Source organism: Carica papaya, chromosome 1 (assembly GCF_054855325.1).
Source record: "Carica papaya isolate Zhongbai chromosome 1, ASM5485532v1, whole genome shotgun sequence".
Lineage (NCBI taxonomy): Eukaryota > Viridiplantae > Streptophyta > Magnoliopsida > Brassicales > Caricaceae > Carica > Carica papaya.
The window spans coordinates 28881590-28901635 of record NC_142309.1 but is presented as its reverse complement, the minus strand read 5'-3'; the positions used below and the strand labels follow the sequence as shown (position 1 = coordinate 28901635).

Below are 20046 nucleotides of genomic sequence, written 5' to 3'. Positions count from 1 at the left end.
TTAATGAATTTACTTGGTAAAAAGCAACATTAATTCTTCATTAATTTATATTGACTTTTTTTTTTTTTTTTGTAATTTAAATTTATGTACTTTTTTTTTTTTTTTTAAATTAGTTCTTACCAGCTTCAAATTTTTTAATTAGAATGGTCAAACACTTTTTACTACTATTATAAAAAAAGTCCTTATCAAATGTTAAAAAAAAACATAGATTATTTGAAGTAAAAATAATTAATCCAAAGCTAGAAATATAATCTATAAATATAGGTAAGTAAATAATAATTTTAATTATAACTATATCTATTAATTTTAAGTATATTTATAATTTTATATTTTATTAATTGATTAATGTGATGATTTCAAAATAAGAATAATACTAATTTTATTTCTAGTATAAATTATTTAAATACGACACATCTTATTTCGTCGCTACATATAATATCAAGCTTTGTCTAGACTACCGTTTCACTCTATTGCTCCATATTAAGCTCATAAGTTGTAGTTTTTAGGAGTTACGAACCAACAATCTTATTCAACAAGTGACAAAGGAATCGAATTAACTAACGAATTATTCAATTCGTCGATGTTTAGTGTATATTCAATTATTTTTTTATTATAATCTTATATCTCTTTTGACCACGGGTGTGTATGTGTGTATATAGTTATTATTTATAAGATTATTTATTTAGTTGTTATTTATTCATATTTATTATGTAATAGATTTTTTTTTTTTTTAAAAGAACATGTATAGCATGCAATACATTATTACTACTTTTCATTAAAGTATATCTTTAACATATCTTTTGTGATTTGTGACTTGTAACTTGGACAAATTTTTTTTCTAAATGTGAAAGTAAAAGAAGTACATTCTATATTGCCTTAACACCTATTAATTTCTAACCCACCAAATTTTTTATAAAGCTACACATCTATTTACATAAGATCAGTTTCGAAATAAGTGGTCTTTATCCTTATCATGTTTTTCACTTATAGGGCAAATAGGTCAAACATTATACTTTGATAGTTTAGTTAAAAATAAAGCAAAATAATATCAATCGTCAACATCTGATGTAAATATTTTACTTTCGTAATAAGCGGGATATCCTAAGTTGATTTCTTATATAAAATCGTAGTATTTTGGAAACCTAAGGAATAAGATTGAAACTTAGCAATACTTATTTTCATGCTGTTGTCTTAATTTTGAATAAACCATTATTAGCTAAAATTCTAAACAAACAATTATCCAATGTTAAATAATAACTAAAAGTGATTTTCTTAATTTGTTATACCTCAAAATTTTTTTAAAAAAATACTATCGATCAATTATGTATTTTAAATGGTCAAATCGTAAGTAATCAAGTTAGAAACTATAAAAGGTGATGAACTTTTCGTTAACCATTCAATTATTTTTTACGATTTTTCAGTAACATACAATATTCTTATGATATCGTAATATCTGATTTTTGAAGATTAATTTACTTACTCGATAAAAATATAAAAAATATATATTTTTTAATTTTAAAATTAAAAAGTTATGTAAAATTTTTAACTCGGTGTGATCAACATTTTAACTAAAAAAAATTAACTATTTCATTTAAAAACATAATAAACTCATTAAAATCTATATTAACTTAATCATCGTAATTTTATTAATGAACCGGTGAGTTAAATCTTCGATGAGAGTAAATTAATTACTATGCAAGTGTGAATGAATGTATAAAGTGATTTAGTTTATTAGTTAAAATGTATTTCAACAATTACATAGCTTGTAAGAGAAAAAAAAAAAGAATAACCAGCCTACCCAAATTGATGGCATGCATGTTTAACCATCACTGGGAATCATACTGGTATTCATGGAGGTTGACGCCCCTACAGCTAAGCTAAGAATGAAGAGGGTGAAATTTGAACATTGAAAATGAAGACGCATAATTCTTGCCTGGTTGACAGAGATGTGAATGCGTGCGTCATCAACTATATATATATATATATACACACACACACACACACACAGATATATATATATATATATATATAGTTAAAAATGTGAAGCATATCAAGTGAGTGCAGCCAAATTAATTAAATTCAGCAATTAATAGGTCCTACTGGCTGCCACATTCTGTGGATTGTGGAATCCTAGGTACTACCATTACAACACTCCGCCCGCTCCTCACTCATCTCCTCCTCTCAAATTCCCTGCACTGCACAACCATAATATATATATATATATATATATTTATAGTCAAACTTAAATATAATATTTGTGCAAAATTCAAACCAGCCTTTTAGGTGAAAACTAAAGGAACATATAAAGAAAGAAAAAGGGTTGGGTAAAACATGTAGGTCAATCTTATATATATATATATTATTATTATCCATATTTGTTTTAACATATATATATATATATATATTGTTCGCTATCAAGGTATAGGGAGGATAGAGGGAGATGAAAATAAATCTTCCTTTCTGTCGACTGATACGTCGCACTCATCACTCCCACAACCTCTATATGCAGCTTTCCTTGAATCTCTCCCTTTCTCCTTTTTTCTATAATACCAACTATATATATATATATATATACCTATCTATATATATATATATATAACTCTTTCTTATTCACTTTCACTCCCAGTAATAATATCATATTTAGTATTTGCAACAAACAAACTCCCAGAAGAAGATGCGTATTAATTAATAATTATGACAGCACCCCATGAACCTCCTCATTTATCAACTCCAATCTACCCCAACCACACCCATTCATTTCCTACTTCAAAAATTTTCAACTAACCTCTCAGCAGCTGGCTATACTCACACACAGACACCTTATAAGTCACGAAGCTGAGCTTGAATTTGTTCCCGTATGTATATATATATATATATATATATACTGGTTTAAATGTCAGAGGTAAGGAGGTAGGTATGATTGAATCATTGGGCACTGAATATTTGAGACTAATATTATACATCTCATAAATTTAGTATCTAATTTAAACCCACTTTTAATAATTAATAAAAGACAGTTCAAAACTATTAATTCATCTCCCTGTGTATATAAATATTATTTAAGGTATATTTTTATTGAAATTTCGTGTTATAATTGAGTTGTATGTATATATTTAAAAGATAATTATGATCACAGTAATTACTACCAACAAGAAATCAATTAACTGTAATTATTACAGGTGAAGCTTTAACATCACTTCATGTTCGTAGTCATAGCTTTTTTGGTGGATAACATGGTGGAAATTACCTAATTACATACATATACATGTATAACACCTTAAAACTTAGTAAGTTCTGATTGGTAATCTCCTCCTCCTTCTCTCTCTCTCTCTCTCTCTCTCTATATATATATATATATATATGTTTATAGATAGATATATGCACGATGATACATTATGAGCGTACGCAGTCAATCAAGAATTGTCCTGGAAAATTGGATTTGTTGATGTTCTAAATTTGAAAATAAGAACATGAGAATTTAAGTATATATATATATGTATATGTATGGTGCATGCACGTTATTATTACCAGAGCTGTCACATGGACTAATGTATAACAAGGGCTCGGTACCAGGCATGTTGTGTTGTAAAACATGGGCGGAAAGCAACTGGCAATTAGAAGGCCAAAAGGATTTCAGCAAATTTCACCATTTCCTTTGCTGCTTTCTAATTAAAATTATTATAAATAATCAATCAGATTTTAACTAATTAATTAAAACATTTTTAACCATAAATTAACAAAACCAAATCAGCATTAAACCCCAGATTTATTTCCATTTTCGGTCAACATTACAAGGAATCTGAGCCTCATAATTAGGGCAAGAACATCCATGTCTGCAGCCTCTACAATGTATATCTGCGTGTGTTATTCAAATATTTGATTTGGGTTTTTGACTAAACAAGTTATATGTAAAGTAATAAAGTAGTTGGTGATGAACTTTTCGTTAATATACATATATGTATGTATAAGCAGAGAGCTCGATGCATGGAAAAAGGGTTTTTCATGATTGTAAGGTAAGGTATTGGGGAATCGAAGTGGAACTGTACCTGTATATATATATATACATATATACACACACAAATGTATGTCCCTCAAGTGCTTCCGAACTAAAGACGTAGGCGCAGTTATTATTATTATTGCATTCCCCCACTTTATAAAGTTTACTTACTGCACATCTCTCCTGTTCACTCCCTCACAATCACTCTCCTTTTTCCCCTTCTCCTCTCCTCCCCCCTCTCTCTCTCTCTCTCTCTCTCTCTCTCTCTCCTTTTCCCCCTTCTCCTCTCTCTCTCTCTCTCTCCCCTCTTTTCGAAAAAAATATTTCCACTTTGTTTATTTTTAAGAATATAAATTAAAATTATATCATGTGCATGTACTTTGATTTCAATTTCTACTGTGTTCTCACGTAAAAAATTAGATGATTGTTTAAATCCATATAACTCGCTCAAGTGATATATCTCCAATAAATTAATTTAAATTGTGATATTTCAATTATACATCGAAAAGATACGTGATTGTATAGGATTTAAGTCATATATTATCAGTAAATTGAGTAAAATGGGATTAGCTTAATTTCGTCAAAACCCAAGAATATTACTTTTACTATCGTGCTTCAAATAAATTGACTCTCTCACCTTTACTTTCACTTCCCGAATCACTTTAAAAAAAAAAAAAAAAAAGATAAAAACTTTTGTCCTGTAAAACTCGGTTTTGACTTTTGAAATCTTATTATTATTACTTAAGGAGAAGAGTCGTACGATATATATGTATGTATAAATATATGTTGTGGTAAAATTGCAGGGCAAATGGCAGACATGAGATGACACATTTATACACGTAAACCACTTGGAAAGTAAAAGTGTGATGTGCGATACAGGTGCCGATTGGAGAGGGACCACTCTCCACCACTATTTTCCATACCATATACATACATACATCCATACATACATGCATGCATACATAAAGACATACATATAATATAGTATAATATAATATAATTAAAATATCTTCAGGAGATATACGAGTAATGCCGCCATGCATCTATATGATTGCGGTACAAAGGGGGGGAGCTCTTAATTTCACTTTTGATGCATGCGGACCGACTCCGCCTCTCTCATGCATCTCATCATTAGTTCGTAATTGTTGCTAATTTTTTCTATTAACTTTCTAATTAACGTGCTTAATTATCATTAAAACAAGAATGATTAATTTTACTTTTTAAGTACTATATTAGATGCAAATACATTCTCTGCTACCATTTGATATCAAACTCTACGAATGCTAATTAAATTCTTAAAAAAAATAATATTTTCACAAATCAGTATAGTTAAAAAGGCTATACAAATAACTTTGTGGCAAAACATTTGTACATAATGTTTGAACAAAGGGTGTAAGCTGAGATCTACAAATGGAAGAGAAAAAAGGTTACAGAAAGGATGATCATGGAGATTCCAAGAACAAATTGACAATGAAATTCCAGTGCACTTCACAACAAATTTGCATGTCTTCTTCTTCCTTTATGCAAGTCACGTGATACACAGAAAAGATTAATGATGAATTTTGATTTTTCTTATATTTAAAAGTACTTTATAAAGAAAAGAAAGAAGACTTTATGCTGGATTGGTTGAATATTAGATGTAGATATTGTGGGGGAAGGTGAATTATCTGTAAAATTTTCAAAACATGAATGATGAGTCCGATGACAATGCTTATGATGGTGATGATGCTGTGTCCCTCTCCAGCTAATCTATCATGTGATGTTTCCCTTTCCCTTTTCTCTTTCTCTTTCTCTTTCTCTTTCTTCTCCTTTCTCTCTACCACCCAAAAAACTCCCATGGGTAAATGAAATCACAGACCATTAGGTTTAAAACCCATTTAACAAACGAAGTCATTCTTGTTTTGCCAGCCATCCTCTCCATCAGTCTTCCGAAAGAAAAAAGCTGCTAATTTATCTCCCTCTCAATCCAATAGTTTTGAATTTTTATTCTAAGAATTATATATAGATTAGTAAGTCATAACTTAAGTAAGATCAAGTAGTTTGCCATACTATTTTTATGGCATCTGATTCACAGAGGAAACCCAACAACCTGTCCACCACAGGGCAGTGCGAGCGCTCTGACTAAATGTTTTTAAGTCTGGTGTTTATTTAAACTTGTTATTTTTTTTTCTGTTAATAGTTGTCCTTCAATTTAAGCTCTACGTAATCTTTTCTAATAATAACACGAGTCTGGTAAAACTCGTGTCTAGTTACAAGCTGCAGACTTCTGATCTTCCTATTCTATTCGAACAAATATCTTAAATCTCACTAGGGTTAACTGGTTAGCTTCCCACACCCGAGTACGGTTTCCATAACAAGAGAGAAGAAGCATTTGCGTAACTGGCACAAAACTAAAAACAAATCCCACTAAGGATATGGGAGGCTTTATTTGTATCCAAAATTTAGTACAACGATTTCTAACACTAGAAGGTAGGCTTTATTATACCTATGGTATAGGATGTTACTACCGAAAGTTCAAGGAAGCATTTACCAGTTCATACAGACAAGTTAGTACCATAATTTTCTAATGAAAGACCTGTATATGGGAAGTTTTATTCTTAGATAAGACTATACCTTTTTGGAACTAGTGGTCTGAAGTGTACGGACTCCAACTGACATCCACCACTACCACCAAAAAAGAATAGTATGGAGAAAAGGGTGTCACAGGACGAATTACTTTTACTTGTGCCACACTGCATATCTGTGACCAGAGGTCGCCAGAGTCCATTCTCTGCCAGCGGGACACCATGACCCATCCCCAATTTTCATGGATACTTTATCTCCTATAATTGCAGCGTAGAGGTTTGCTTGGGCTTCCAAAATTCTAATGGATGATCGGCTGTGAATATCTTGGTGCTTCCGGATGTCCATCTACATAATATCTACAAGTTATAGAAGTCCAAGAGTTGTCCCTAAGAGACATATTCTAATGAATCAACATGGGGGAAACAGCATACCAGTTTAACAATTTGGTCATGGATAGAGTTACCCCAATCAAAGAAGTGATCGTAGAAAACAGTAGGTATCCCCGGATGTGTAAGTATGTATACATAACCCTACAAAAAAGACAGATCTATGTTAGAACCAAAAAAGTTCAAAAAGAAGGGTTAGCATAACTGGGACACCCCAGTCAACAGACAATAACTTTGGAGAAGTTATTTGAAGTTGATTTCATTTACGATTAGATTAGATTCTTAAATTAGTTTGGAATATTCCAAATCACACTCAGAAGTGGCACTGTGTTGGAAGTGGTGCTGTATCTTTGCAGAAGTTATAATGGAGTAAATTCCATCTATTCTTCTTAAATTGATTTGGAATTTTTCCCATCACACTGAAAAGTGGAGCTATTTGGGATTTGTCCTGTCTCTTTGCTGCATTGTGGGGCATAACCTCATATAAAATTAAAATCAAAAGATTCTCCAGCTTTGTGATTACACCCAAAGGAATAAGAAGAAAAAAAGAAATTTAGGCTAGAAGTTCATATACCTCCACAATATGATTTGATGGAAAAGGCCAGTGAGCCTGAAAAAGTGTCATTGGGTGAGAAGTCTGGTCATCCAGTTTGAAACACTTGATATCCAAAATCATTACACCGTAACAAGTATATGACTTGGTATTCCCACAGCAGTGAACCATGTTATACCTGAGTTGAGCCTGTATCATGGTTATCAATGAATGTCACGGCTCTTGAAGGCCACCATCCCATTACACCAGGTGGCTTTCCCTGGGGATCACGCAAACGCCAAAACTGCCCCTTGACAGCTTCCTGCAAAGTAGCTTATGAGATACATATTCCCAGAGATTAAAGTTCAATGGAAATGTGTAATTTCCTATGGTAGTAACATTAAGATTATACTAGAATAATGCCATAAGTTAAAATAAGTGCTGTGTACAAAATAAGTTTACGTGCCAAATCTTGGCAATTGCTAAACCTAAAGTGACACTACCCATAACGTGATTATCTTTTACTGGAGATGGTGATCATTGCCACATATATCGTGTGTATTTATTGGATATACCTGGAGAATTCCCTTAGTTGTAAAATCAAAGGCAGTTGAAAGCTGTCCAGTTGCATCGATCCAATTGACGATACGTTGTCTGTGGCTATCTGCAGACAGGATTTGCACCGACATGACAGCATCGTAAGAAAACTGATAAAAGTTCACTAGCTAAGGCAAGGAAATATATGCTCATTATTTGACTTCATGATCTGTACCAATGAGTAGCGAAAGGAAAAGGTGAAAGGTGATGGGTGGAAAGGAAGCACCATGGAGGTATATATGATTGCTCAATTAAGACCAAAGCGGATAAACGAAGAAGATCAACATATCAATAGCGCTCTGAATCGTTAACGCAAACAGAAGTGAAGGAGCTTTGAGACTGGACAACTAGCCTCTTAACGATATGTAAAAGGAAACCAAAATTTTCCAATTTCACAACAAATAGTCAAATACTAAAAATATATTTGAAGCAAAATTATGTCATCGTTCAATGAAGAAAAGTTATGTTTTTATTTTTATCCTGCTCAGATGAACGTTCCATTAACAGAAATTATTGCACTTTAAGTCTTGCCAATGTAATCTGACAAGGAAATGAACTCAAAGAGGTAACTGTACTATAAGGTAGCTATCCTTTTTAAGATGATAAAAAGAAAAGGAAATGAAGTACAGTACCTTGGTTGTAGTCCAAACCGTGACCATTATAACTACAAGAATCCCAATATTCTCCAACGGAAAATAATGGCTTTGCAGCTTCAATATATTCTTTCACGTACTTTGGCGAGTAACTAACAAAAGCCTTAAGAAATGTTAAATCTTGTGGTATCAACTACAAAAATTAAAAAAACATAGTTCCCCAAAGGTGGCAAATGTGATTACCCTCTCGCAAAATCAAAACGGAAATCTTGAAATCCAACATTATCATGTAGCCACTTCAGCCAGCCAACAATGTCCTTTCGAACAAATTGTTGGGTGTGATCAATATTTGGAACCCCATGGAAGTTGTCCCCTGTGCTCCGATTGCCCTGGAATCAAACACTTATTAGTTAAAAATATCCAACCTGACACTTCATATTTTAATCATTTTCGACATGCAAAAACTTATAGCCAAGTCGCGCAAAGAGATAAGCTCAATTCACTGCCATCTTTAATTTCGTCTAAAAAGTTACAGATATGCACATGCAGACATGCATGTAACTGGAACTTTTTGGCAGCATTGGTTGCTAACGAATTCCACATTTTCCACATTTACTCTGAATGGACCTTGGGAATACTGGGATTCAGTTTGTCCATGGAAATATAGAACTTATATAGGCTTAGAAAGCATGCCTCTTATTCATGGAGGCACCTAATTTGCTTCCAAGAGACACTACACAAAGAGATAACTCGCGTAAATCCTCCGCAATTTATTTGTCAGATTTATGAGTCGTCATACCATGGTGCAAGGAGCAAAGGAACACCAATGCTAAATTAAAGGTCAATCAGATCATGATTCTTACTTGCATCAAACAAGAAGGGATCATGTGAGGGTGAAACCAACAGAAGTAAACAGTTAATACAGGCCGTTCCATTTTGCTTGTCAGTTTGGCAAGTATATCGTGTGTTCTTCAGATACACCGTTTAAACTTGGTACAAAAGGCCTGTTGCCCTAGATTAGTTTTTCTGCTCCTTACTGAACTATGGGTAGGGGAGAAAATTGGGGAGTTCTTCAACTTGCTTATCATGTAAGTGAATTATCCAAGAATAAAAAAGCATTGTGATCAAACCAATTCTATTCTTAAAAACTTTCTAAACTATTTAACTGTTAACATACAACAGATTTCCATTACTTAAAAGAAACATTATGAAGACGGCATAAAAAGGATGTGAAAATGGACTTTTAGGTAAAAAAAAGTCCTAACCAATCCACCAGTACAAGATGTAACAGCATGTTCATCCCATGATAATGGAATTCCATCATAACGATTATACATTCCGCCATGACCTCGAGTGGTTCCAACACGATGATTGATAACTATGTCAGCCATCGCTCGAACTTTGTACTGCTTCATTTTTTGAAGCAAAGCTTTTAAAAGCTGCTCAGAACCATATGCTGAATTAAGGGAATAAAGATTCTGGGGAAGGTAACCTACAACAGAAGAAAACCCAGGAAAGTTACTCCTAATTTCCCACAAAAAGATATGACCAGATACCATCTAGAACTTAGGGAATTTCTCCTTTTACCTTCAGGGGAGAAGGAATGAGTCACTGGTGGCAACCATGCTGATGTAAATCCGGATTTTGCAATATCATACACTTTTCTTTCTAAGTTTCTCCACCAATTGTGCTTATGAGACTCCCAGTTAAAAGCCTGTTGACACAAATTTCTTGTCAGATCTAAATACCTCATAGTCCTAAGGCTCTGGAAGTGACTGTTAAATCTAATAGAATAACTGTATCTGACAATGCTTTTAATGGCTCACAGTTATTGATTCCCCAGAACATTAGATGCATCTCTAAAATCAAAGTTAGAAAACTATTCTGGTTTCCGATAGTTTGCTCCACATTATGTTGTATATTACTGTATTTTGTGGAGCAAAAGAAGCCTTTTTGACTGTACGTCCTCTGTAAAAACGAGCAAATAAACATTAATTACCTGAAAAAGGATTTCCCTTCCATTGCGTATTGTTGCATCTGAAATTCAAACCAAAAACACATTTAGAAGAGTGAACAGGAATATCCAGGCCTTATGTTCTCAAACTAAAGTCCATGATATCAAACATAATCCAGTGCATCTCATCTCAACACATGTTTTATTGTTTCATCAGTGATGCAAGCACAACTTAGAAAGACAGATCACCTAAGCCCTGATTTATTCATTCAAAAGTGATTACAAAATTCCCCAAAGAAAATGATTACAAATCAAGGTTATCCACTTTTTTCTGGCTTTTTTTTTTCTTGCTATCACTAACAATTTGATAAAAATATTAACTCCTTTTAGGCTCCCACAGGGTTCATCAGCAGTCAAGGGAAAATCTTGGGACGAAAAAGCATATCTGGACATCTTGGTTTTGATTTTTTTCCTGGGATAAAACTCGTAGTTAACATAGAGGAGGCATTGTGTGCTGGGACATCAGTCCTCAGGTTTACCATGTAAGGATTCATCCAACAATGCCATACTTGGTTGAGTGCCCAGTCGAAAAATATACTGACCACTTTTAAGCTCCATTCAACAACTATGTTCTCTATTGTTTAAAGGCAAATAATTCTTTGTTCACAGGTGCATTAACATAAGCAACCAAAGTTTGATCATTAAAAATTTTGTTTTGGGGTGGGTGTTGGCCAGAGGGAATTCATATGAGTGACAAGTCGAGGAACCTCAATACATTTGGAAAACCTACTAAGGAAAAATAATTACGCATACCAATATCAATTTGTTGATTACTTCCATCAGAGCCCTGACCCTGCACTTGAACAAAATATGAGATCAGAGACATGCAACAAAGGTCCAGTTTGTTTCAAAAAAGAAAGTCGGTGAGTTCATCCTGGACAAAATGCAGATGGGTACAAAAATGAATAACTTGAAACAACATAACAGTAATGTATACCTTCAACGTTTTCTTGAAAAGGAAAGAACCTAAAGGATCAACTATTAATAAAGGGCGATAAAGCAGAGTTGAAGCAGAAAGGGACATACATTTTGTTGATTACCCATATCAACTCAAGTAGCAGAGACCCAAGCTCTGACTCCCGATGGACCAATAACACAGTGAAATACCCTGCATCCACAATAGGCACCTAATATGAGGTTGGACTTCAAGTAACGTGGAAGCAAGAAAAGAGTTAAAAAGTTTCATTCCATATTATTATGCCATAACAATAACGATGATAATTATAAGAGAAGAAGATACTTCTGCAATAAGTCTCTCTTATAAACTCTCTCATAAGCACTTTTATTTTTTCTCCCTCAAACATTTCAGTTTCGAAAGATAAACCAAACAAACACATTATCTACCTAACCACAACGCATTATAGATTACTCCTGAATGAATTGCTATAAATTATAGAATGTTGAACTACCAATTAAAAAAAAAGGCATTAGATAAGGATGTTCAAGAACAGAAACCAATTATGAAATTTCAACAAACAACACGAACCTAAAGAATCTACAACTTAACATGGCATAATTTTGCACAAATAATAGAAATGAAATGAAAGAAATCATAGAAGAAAACCCTAGAAAAAAAAAAACAACGTTATGGAGGGAAAGCAAATACCAAAGCTGGTATCGATCGCAACATGAGCTCAGGTTTCTCGCCTTTGGCCTATAAATAAAAAGAAAAAGCTCAAAAATTCTATTGAGCTCCAGCTAGCACCACCGAATTGGAATCACGCAGTTTGTTCCATACCGTAAAAAATGTTCACCAAAAAGTGACCAGGGAATATTGATTTTCTGCCATAACAAAAGAATTTCTGTTTGCAACGACAAAGAGCAGGGAGTGGGGAATTGATAGAAAGGGAATCGGCTTTTCTAATTGGTAGAAAGTTCATACTTCCTTATTTTTAACGGCTAACAGCGGGACAGTGAGTAGCTGACTCGGACCCTTTGATGTGAAAGAGGGAATTCGGCTGGAATTGTGAGTTTAGGATCGTTAATTTGAAAATATTTTCTGAATGAATGACCTTACAGTGTATCGCACACCTATAGGGACGCGCATATAATCGGCTTAGGCCCATTACATACACAGGGTTCAATGGGCTTTTTTCTCTGCTTTCGAAGGTTCAAATGAAAAATCAGAGCACCCCAAACTGCGCGCGCTGGGAAAGATCCAGGGCACCACCAAACATCAATCAATTCAGTAAACATACTAGTGCGCTGCAAGAAATGTAAACAGTTTATCGCAGTCTATACGATCATTTGCTCAAACACCCTCAAATGAACCATGCATCATCAATCATCTATTTTTGCTAGCTGCCTATCTTACTGGAAACTGGAACTTGGGGGAGTTGATGACTCGTCCTCCTCCCAGTCGTTCCTTCTTCACTGAACTTATCCAATGCACCCAACAGAAGAATCTCCAAAAGGGGCGCGCATTGCACGGACAGATCATCAGAAACGGCTCCTCTTCCTGCGTATACCTCGCCAACAGCCTCGTCAACCTCTACGCCAAATGCGGCCACTTGTCCAAAGCCAAGCTCGTTTTCAAGAACATAGGGGACAAGGATGTTGTATCTTGGAACTGCCTGATCAACGGCTACTCTCAACAGGGTCCAACAGGATCGTCTTTTGTAATGCAACTCTTTCAGCAAATGAGAACAGAGAATGTGCTACCCAATGCTCATACTTACGCTGGGGTTTTTACTGCTGTGTCGAATTTTTCCGGTACTTCAGGTGGACAGCAAGCTCACGCGCTTGCCATCAAAACGGAAAGCTTTTACGATGTCTTCGTTGGGAGTTCGTTGCTTAACATGTATTGCAAAGGTGGCCTTGTCAAGGAGGCACGTAAGCTGTTTGATAGAATGCCGGAGAGGAATTCGGTTTCATGGGCTACTATGATTTCTGGATATGCAATACAGAAGCTTGCCTTGGAGGCCTTGGAGGTTTTCGAATTGATGCGAAAAGAGGGCAGTGCATGTCAAAGCGAGTTTGTCTTCACTAGTGCCCTTAGCGCTTTAGCTGTTTCGGATTGTCTCAATACCGGTAGGCAAATTCATTGTCTTGCTGTAAAAGTTGGACTATTAATGTTTACTTCTGTGGAGAATGCTCTGGTGACCATGTATGCCAAATGCGGAAGCTTGAATGACGCGCTTCAAACATTTGAATTTTCCGATCATAAGAACTCCATTACGTGGTCTGCAATGATCACTGGCTACGCACAAAGTGGGGATTCCCTTAATTCTTTGTTGTTGTTCTCGAAAATGCATTTTTCTGGAGTTCAGCCTAGTGAGTTTACTCTTGTTGGCGTCATTAATGCTTGCAGCGATTTTGGTTCTGTTGAAGAAGGGCAGCAAGTGCATGGCTATATGTTGAAGTTGGGATATGAATCACAAATATTTATAGTGACCGCATTGGTTGACATGTATGCAAAATGTGGTAGCATAGTGGATGCTCGAAAGGGGTTTGATTATTTACAAGAAGCTGATATTGTTCTGTGGACTTCAATGATTGGAGGGTATGTCCAAAATGGAGAAAACGAAGAAGCTCTTAGTTTGTTTGGAAGAATGCAGAAGATGGGGATTTTGGCCAATGAGCTTACCATGGCTAGTGTCTTAAAAGCATGCTCAAGTCTTGCTGCTTTGGAACAGGGAAAGCAAATCCATGCCTGTGCCATTAAGCATGGATTTAATCTAGAAGTCCCAATTGGAAGTGCTCTTATGACCATGTATGCAAAGTGTGGAAGTTTGGAAGACGGAAACCTTGTCTTTAAGAGGATGTCTTCAAGAGATGTTGTTTCATGGAATGCAATGATATCAGGACTTTCTCAAAATGGACGTGGTCATGAAGCTTTGGAAGTTTTTGAGGATATGCTAGTGGAAGGCACTAAGCCAGACTATGTTACATTTGTGAACATTCTGTCTGCTTGTAGCCACATGGGATTGGTGGAGAGAGGTTGGGCTTATTTCAACATGATGTCTAATAATTTTGGTATTGTTCCAAGGATAGAGCATTATGCTTGTATGGTTGATATCCTGAGCCGTGCAGGTAGGCTGAATCAAACGAAAAAATTCATCGAATCAGCTAAGATAGATCACGGTATGTGTTTGTGGCGTATTTTGTTGAGTGCTTGTAAGAACTACCGTAACTACGAGTTGGGAGCGTATGCTGGAGAGAAATTAATGGAATTGGGCTCACAAGAATCATCTGCATATGTGTTGCTATCGAGTATTTATACTGCGTTGGGCAGGTTGGAAGATGTGGAACGAGTGATGAGGATGATGAAACTTAGAGGGATAAGTAAGGAGCCTGGATGTAGCTGGATACAAGTTAGGAGTAACGTTCATGTTTTTGTGGTTGGAGACCAGATGCATCCACAGATTGAAGAAATACGTGCGGAGATGAGAAGTCTAAGCAAGCAAATGAAGGATGAAGGATACAAACCTACCCCTGATTCAGCTTCTGTGACTTTCCGTAGCTTCTACTCTGAGGTAGAACTAGATGTATCATGTATGTGATAATTTCCTCATTAAACACACATGATTAACTTAATTCCATTCTTTGCTATATACTTCTTCCCATAAAAAGTTCCATCAGAGTTATATACTAACCTGAATTACTGATATATGCTATAAATATTCCAAGTTATACATACTTCAACTACGGAGTTTATTTTTTTTGAGGTAATTTTCACTGCATATTCTATTTATATTCATAATTTTATTAATTAAGTATACACATAACAATAATCATAATATAAGAGGACACAGAGAAAAATCTTATTAATTATTCAGTTCAAAAACAATAATTAATATATTTTATTTATATTGTAGACAGAAAATTGTGTAAATGTTACGCTGTTTTTCACATAGGAAAGAACCCTAAAAACAAAGGAGTAATTTTTTCTGCTGTGATGATAAGAAAACATTAAGATCTTCTAAATTTTTTCTCAGAATTTTCCAATAGAAATCTGTAATTGGAGCCTTTGTTGCAAATATTTATGCCGGTGGGATGATTTAAAAACAAAAGAAGAGCCCACTTACTTGGAGGATGCGAACAGTTATCAAGCCTGCTACTCAGCTTCTGATTGGTCAAACTAAAACACAGAACTGACATTGTAAAGAAATCAAAGTAATTAACTCCGTTGTCTACGCTTTAGGGTTTTAAAAGGGGATACTTAAAACTGTAGATGGAGGCCTGTATCGCTTTATATCATTGAAAATGGAGAACTCAGATACCAAATCCATCATACCATCGTTATCGTCAGATCAAGAACCGGAACTTAAAAAGATCAAAATGTCCACAACTACCACCTCCGACGATGAAGACACCACCACCAATACGTCCAGGAAACAGAGATACAAGCGCCGCAAGATCGCCATCTTTTTTGCCTATTGTGGCGTGGGTTATCAAGGCATGCAGAAGAATCCGGGTGCCAAAACCATTGAAGGGGACCTCGAAGAAGTCCTCTTCCACTCCGGCGCCGTACCGGAGCATGATCGGGGCAATCCCAAACGCTACGATTGGGCTCGTTCGGCTCGTACTGATAAGGGCGTTAGCGCCGTGGGCCAGGTAGTCTCTGGCCGGTTTTATATCGATCCGCCTGGTCTAGTAGAACGCCTCAATTCCTATCTTCCCTCTCAAATTCGGATTTTTGGGTATAAACGCGCAACGGCATCGTTTAATGCTAAGAAGTTTTGCGATCGGAGGAGGTATGTTTATCTTATTCCTGTCTTTGCTCTAGATCCCTGTTCGCATCCCGATAGGGAGAGTGTCTTGGCCAGTTTAGGATCGGGAAACGAACTTGTCAAGTGCTTAGAATGTTCAGAGAGGGGGCGTAAGGTTGTTGGTGTGATGGGTAAACGCAGTTTTGAAAAGAAATCTGTGACAGTTCAGTCAAGCATTTCGTCGAACAATGGGGCTGTTATAGTAAACCCCGAGGTTGAAGAGAGCTCTATGGTCTCTAAGGAGTGTGGTGATGTTAATATGACGGATTCTGAAGTGGCTGTCGGGACAAATGTTTTTACGCAAAATGAAATTGATGCCTGTACAGAGTCTAGTAAGAAAGAAAATGATACAAGCTCTGACAGTGCTACTGGTCCCGCCCAAAATGAGGATGCTTTTGGTTCTGGGTTGCCAAAAGAATTGAGGGAATCAGTTGAAGAAGAGGAAATTAACGGGGAGGATAAACCCGTGAAAAGAAGTGAGTTTTGTTATGGTCTGAAGGAGAAGGAGAGATTCAACAAAATATTGAAGCATTATGTTGGGTCTCACAACTTCCATAACTTCACTACAAGAACGAAAGCTGAAGACCCTTCTGCTCAACGATACATTGTCTCGTTTCATGCAAACACGACAGTTAACGTTGAAGGTATTGAATTTGTCAAATGTGAGGTCGTTGGACAGAGCTTCATGCTTCATCAAATTCGGAAGATGATTGGTCTTGCAGTGGCAATCATGAGGAATTGCGCTTCTGAGGAATTATTTGATACTGCTTTTCAAAAGTAAGTTATCTCGTATTCTTTCTTCCAGCTATTCCTGTTGGTTTCCAAGCCTGCCTTTACTTAATGTTTTGTGTTTCGTTCAACGCTATATGAACTATAGGGATGTGAATATTAATGTGCCAACAGCACCGGAGGTTGGCCTATACTTGGACGAGTGTCTGTTTGCATCATATAACCAGAAATGGAAAGACAGTCATGAAGAGCTGTCCATGAAAGACTACGAGGAAGAAGCAGAAGCCTTCAAGATGAAGCATATATACTCCCATATAGCATCAACTGAACATAAAGATGGAGTTGTAGCTCTATGGCTGCATTCTCTGAACCACCGAAATTATCCTGATTTGTGTGTTGTCAGGAGTGAAAATATTGCAGAAAAGGAAGGTGATGGAGTGGAGAAGAATGGAGTAACCGCTGAAACAACAAGTGGAATGGAGATTAATGTAGGGATCATTCAAGGGAAAATTTGTGAAGCAGAGAACAGGTCAGAGTGACTTCATCTCGTGCAAATAGACCTTTTGTTGACTCTTGACTGGCCTAGCTTTTGCTATTATTATATAACACTTATCATGATTTTGGTATTTATTAGAAAGGACGGATTTGATAAATATTGATGCTTTATGGATCATCCATGATCATCACGGATTAGTTGGCCTAGTATTTACATGTTCTTATTTAAAATAAATGATGATATCAGTTATCTGTCAAAATATTGAGTTCTTACTTCTTCCATGCATAACAATTAAGATGTAAAATTTGAATGAGAATGGAAGTAAATTTAAACCAAATCCAATGATAGTACCTCCTTTAAACTCTTCAACTGCTTCGTTGAAATGAAAACAAGAGCTTTTTCAAAGTGAAGGGTAGGGGCATCTCAGAAAATAAAACCCATTCCAACCCCCTAGCCAAAGCCTAACTTTATCACTCAGAGTAGATTAAATCATACTTCCCCAAAAAGAAAAAAAAAATAGTAATAACAGTACTCAAATCATAGTCAGTCAACAAGCAAACTAGAGTGGATTATGAAGGTACTGACCTTTGACTGTCATCATACCGTCTTCCCCTAATGAAACAAGCCTAGGAAATAGGACCCATAAAGATTCACTTGAAAAAGAGTTTGGAGGAAAGTAGCAGCATCCTAATCACTGTGTATCCTTGCAATTGTCAGATTTGGCTAGTCGTTCTGATCTTGTTTCTCTAACACCGTGTATAGATTGAGCTAAGTAAGGGAGAAAAGAAAGACAATGAAGGGATGTCCCCCCGTCTTGTTTGAATAAAAAGTAACAGTTACTAAAGAAAAGGATAAAGTGGTAGCATCCGCAATTTGCTAAATTCTGGTTTTTTCAAAAAAAAAAAAAATCTCCAATTGGAAGAAAAAGGAAGATAATCTAAATTTGAAAAAGAGAAAAAGTTATAAACTTGATTAATCTACCGAAACCACTGTGTATTGCTGCAATAGTTAGCTAGTCAAATTTAGATAAAGGTTTCAATTTTATTGAATTCCAATAAAATTTCCATAAAGTAAATGCAAAACTTTAAGACGATTACATAAAGAATATTAATTTGTTTCAAACATACAAAAATATGTATATAATTAATTTACATCTGTTGAGGATATAAAATTCTATCACTGAATAAAGATAAAAAGAGAGAAACTCTTTTTGGTAGACTAAATTATCTGTTTGTTCTCAAGCAAGAAGACATATCAAATTCGTTCTCTATGTTCGTCACTTTCAATTCAATCAGCTAGCTATTTTTCAAGCCAGATTGATTGTGGCCAAACACCTCTTGGTGGAAAATCTTGAAGATAGCAGCGTAAAGAACTGATAGTTTCATCTTCTACATCGAACACACCTTGGTCGCGGCCATCAGTGATGCTATTCTTGTGCAAATCTCCATTGTCATCTGTGAAGTAGATGCAATTACCTTTTAATATGTTGCTACCGGCAACCCGCACCGCTAATGACTGATTTTGGCCCACGAAAACCGACCAACCATCCAAGTCGGTATGTACCCAATTCTCAGGACCATCCAGATCGTACACCTCAAATTTATGTGTTATTTTCTGACCAGAAACAGGGTTATTTTTCCAGTGTCTAATTATAAGACTCAATTGTTCCTCTATCACCACCAGATATACTCTGTTTCCCTTGAAAAACCATGGTCCTGCAATTTCTTTAACGTTACTTTTCTCACAACGAACAACTCTTCCATACCCATCAACCGCATAAAAATTTATCTTGTGCGATATGATATCGTCGTAGAAAGATCCAGCTTCTTGTAACATAGTCCATGTTTTGTTACCGGAATCGTAGCGAGCTAGCTCTCGGTTCTCTCCATATATTATCATGACAGAGTAGTCTTGCTCCTGGGTTTCAGGGTCAGAAGATAATATGGCTTTATGCACAAGTTCCTGTTTCCCGGCTGCTGGGCAGAATGGCGGGAGTTGGATTTTGAGTCCTCTGAGAGGATTTTCCAGAGTAATGGCAGAGGTTTTATCGGCTACGATAAGCCAACCTCTTGATGATCCGCAGATTCTCTTTCCTCCAACAGCTGGTGATTCATGACCGTGTACTTTCGTGGCGGAGATGCAGGAAAGCTTCTTGCAAGCGTTGAGAATCCTGTTGCACAAGTTGATCTTGGGTAGGCTTGGGCGATGATGGCAAATCATTGGCCAAAAGAAGAAGGAAGGTGTTAGTTGAGATTAGTCCGAAAATTTTCGTTCTACTTTACCCTCTGCCCGTTTAGTTGTATGCTTATATACTAGGTTCGGGAAAACCGAACACTACAAGGATTTCCTCGTACGAATAGGAAACCCTGTCAAATTTTAAACAAGAAGAGTAAAAAAGAAAAAAACGTACGAAAATATTAACGTAT

At 35.7% G+C, this 20046-nt stretch overlaps 4 protein-coding genes across 6 annotated transcripts; 2 read left to right on the top strand and 2 right to left on the bottom strand.

Moving 5' to 3' along the window:
- Positions 1 to 6388: 6388 nt before the first annotated feature.
- On the bottom strand, positions 6389 to 15849 carry AMY2 (alpha-amylase-like 2). 3 transcript variants are annotated; one of them, XM_022046924.2, is made up of 14 exons: positions 12423 to 12712; positions 12291 to 12338; positions 11711 to 11792; positions 11438 to 11477; positions 10670 to 10707; positions 10258 to 10384; positions 9936 to 10162; positions 8914 to 9059; positions 8710 to 8822; positions 8056 to 8144; positions 7680 to 7802; positions 7523 to 7558; positions 6994 to 7092; positions 6389 to 6907 (listed from the first exon to the last, which is right to left on the bottom strand). In XM_022046924.2, exons 3-14 carry the CDS (start codon positions 11726 to 11728, stop codon positions 6716 to 6718), a joined length of 1248 nt encoding a protein of 415 aa, XP_021902616.2. In that variant the 5' UTR covers positions 11729 to 11792; positions 12291 to 12338; positions 12423 to 12712; the 3' UTR covers positions 6389 to 6715. The 3 variants fall into 3 exon arrangements, with proteins under 3 accessions (XP_021902616.2, XP_088065125.1, XP_088065129.1); XM_088208999.1 differs by having other exon boundaries at positions 12291 to 12466; positions 12567 to 12712; XM_088209003.1 differs by lacking the exons at positions 12291 to 12338; positions 12423 to 12712 and adding an exon at positions 15712 to 15849.
- Positions 12769 to 15322, top strand: LOC148270521 (Tetratricopeptide repeat (TPR)-like superfamily protein). Its single transcript, XM_088208980.1, has one exon. It carries the CDS (start codon positions 13024 to 13026, stop codon positions 15184 to 15186), a length of 2163 nt encoding a protein of 720 aa, XP_088065106.1. The 5' UTR covers positions 12769 to 13023; the 3' UTR covers positions 15187 to 15322.
- Positions 15850 to 15889: 40 nt separating the features above from the next.
- LOC110817996 (uncharacterized) lies at positions 15890 to 17879 on the top strand. Its single transcript, XM_022046716.2, has 2 exons — positions 15890 to 17172; positions 17273 to 17879. The coding sequence occupies exons 1-2, from the start codon at positions 15890 to 15892 to the stop codon at positions 17661 to 17663; spliced, it is 1674 nt and encodes a 557-aa protein (XP_021902408.2). The 3' UTR covers positions 17664 to 17879.
- An 812-nt stretch (positions 17880 to 18691) lies between these two features.
- LOC110818111 (putative F-box protein At5g55150) lies at positions 18692 to 19840 on the bottom strand. Its single transcript, XM_022046870.2, has one exon. The coding sequence runs from the start codon at positions 19838 to 19840 to the stop codon at positions 18920 to 18922; it is 921 nt and encodes a 306-aa protein (XP_021902562.1). The 3' UTR covers positions 18692 to 18919.
- Between the last annotated feature and the right edge of the window lie 206 nt (positions 19841 to 20046).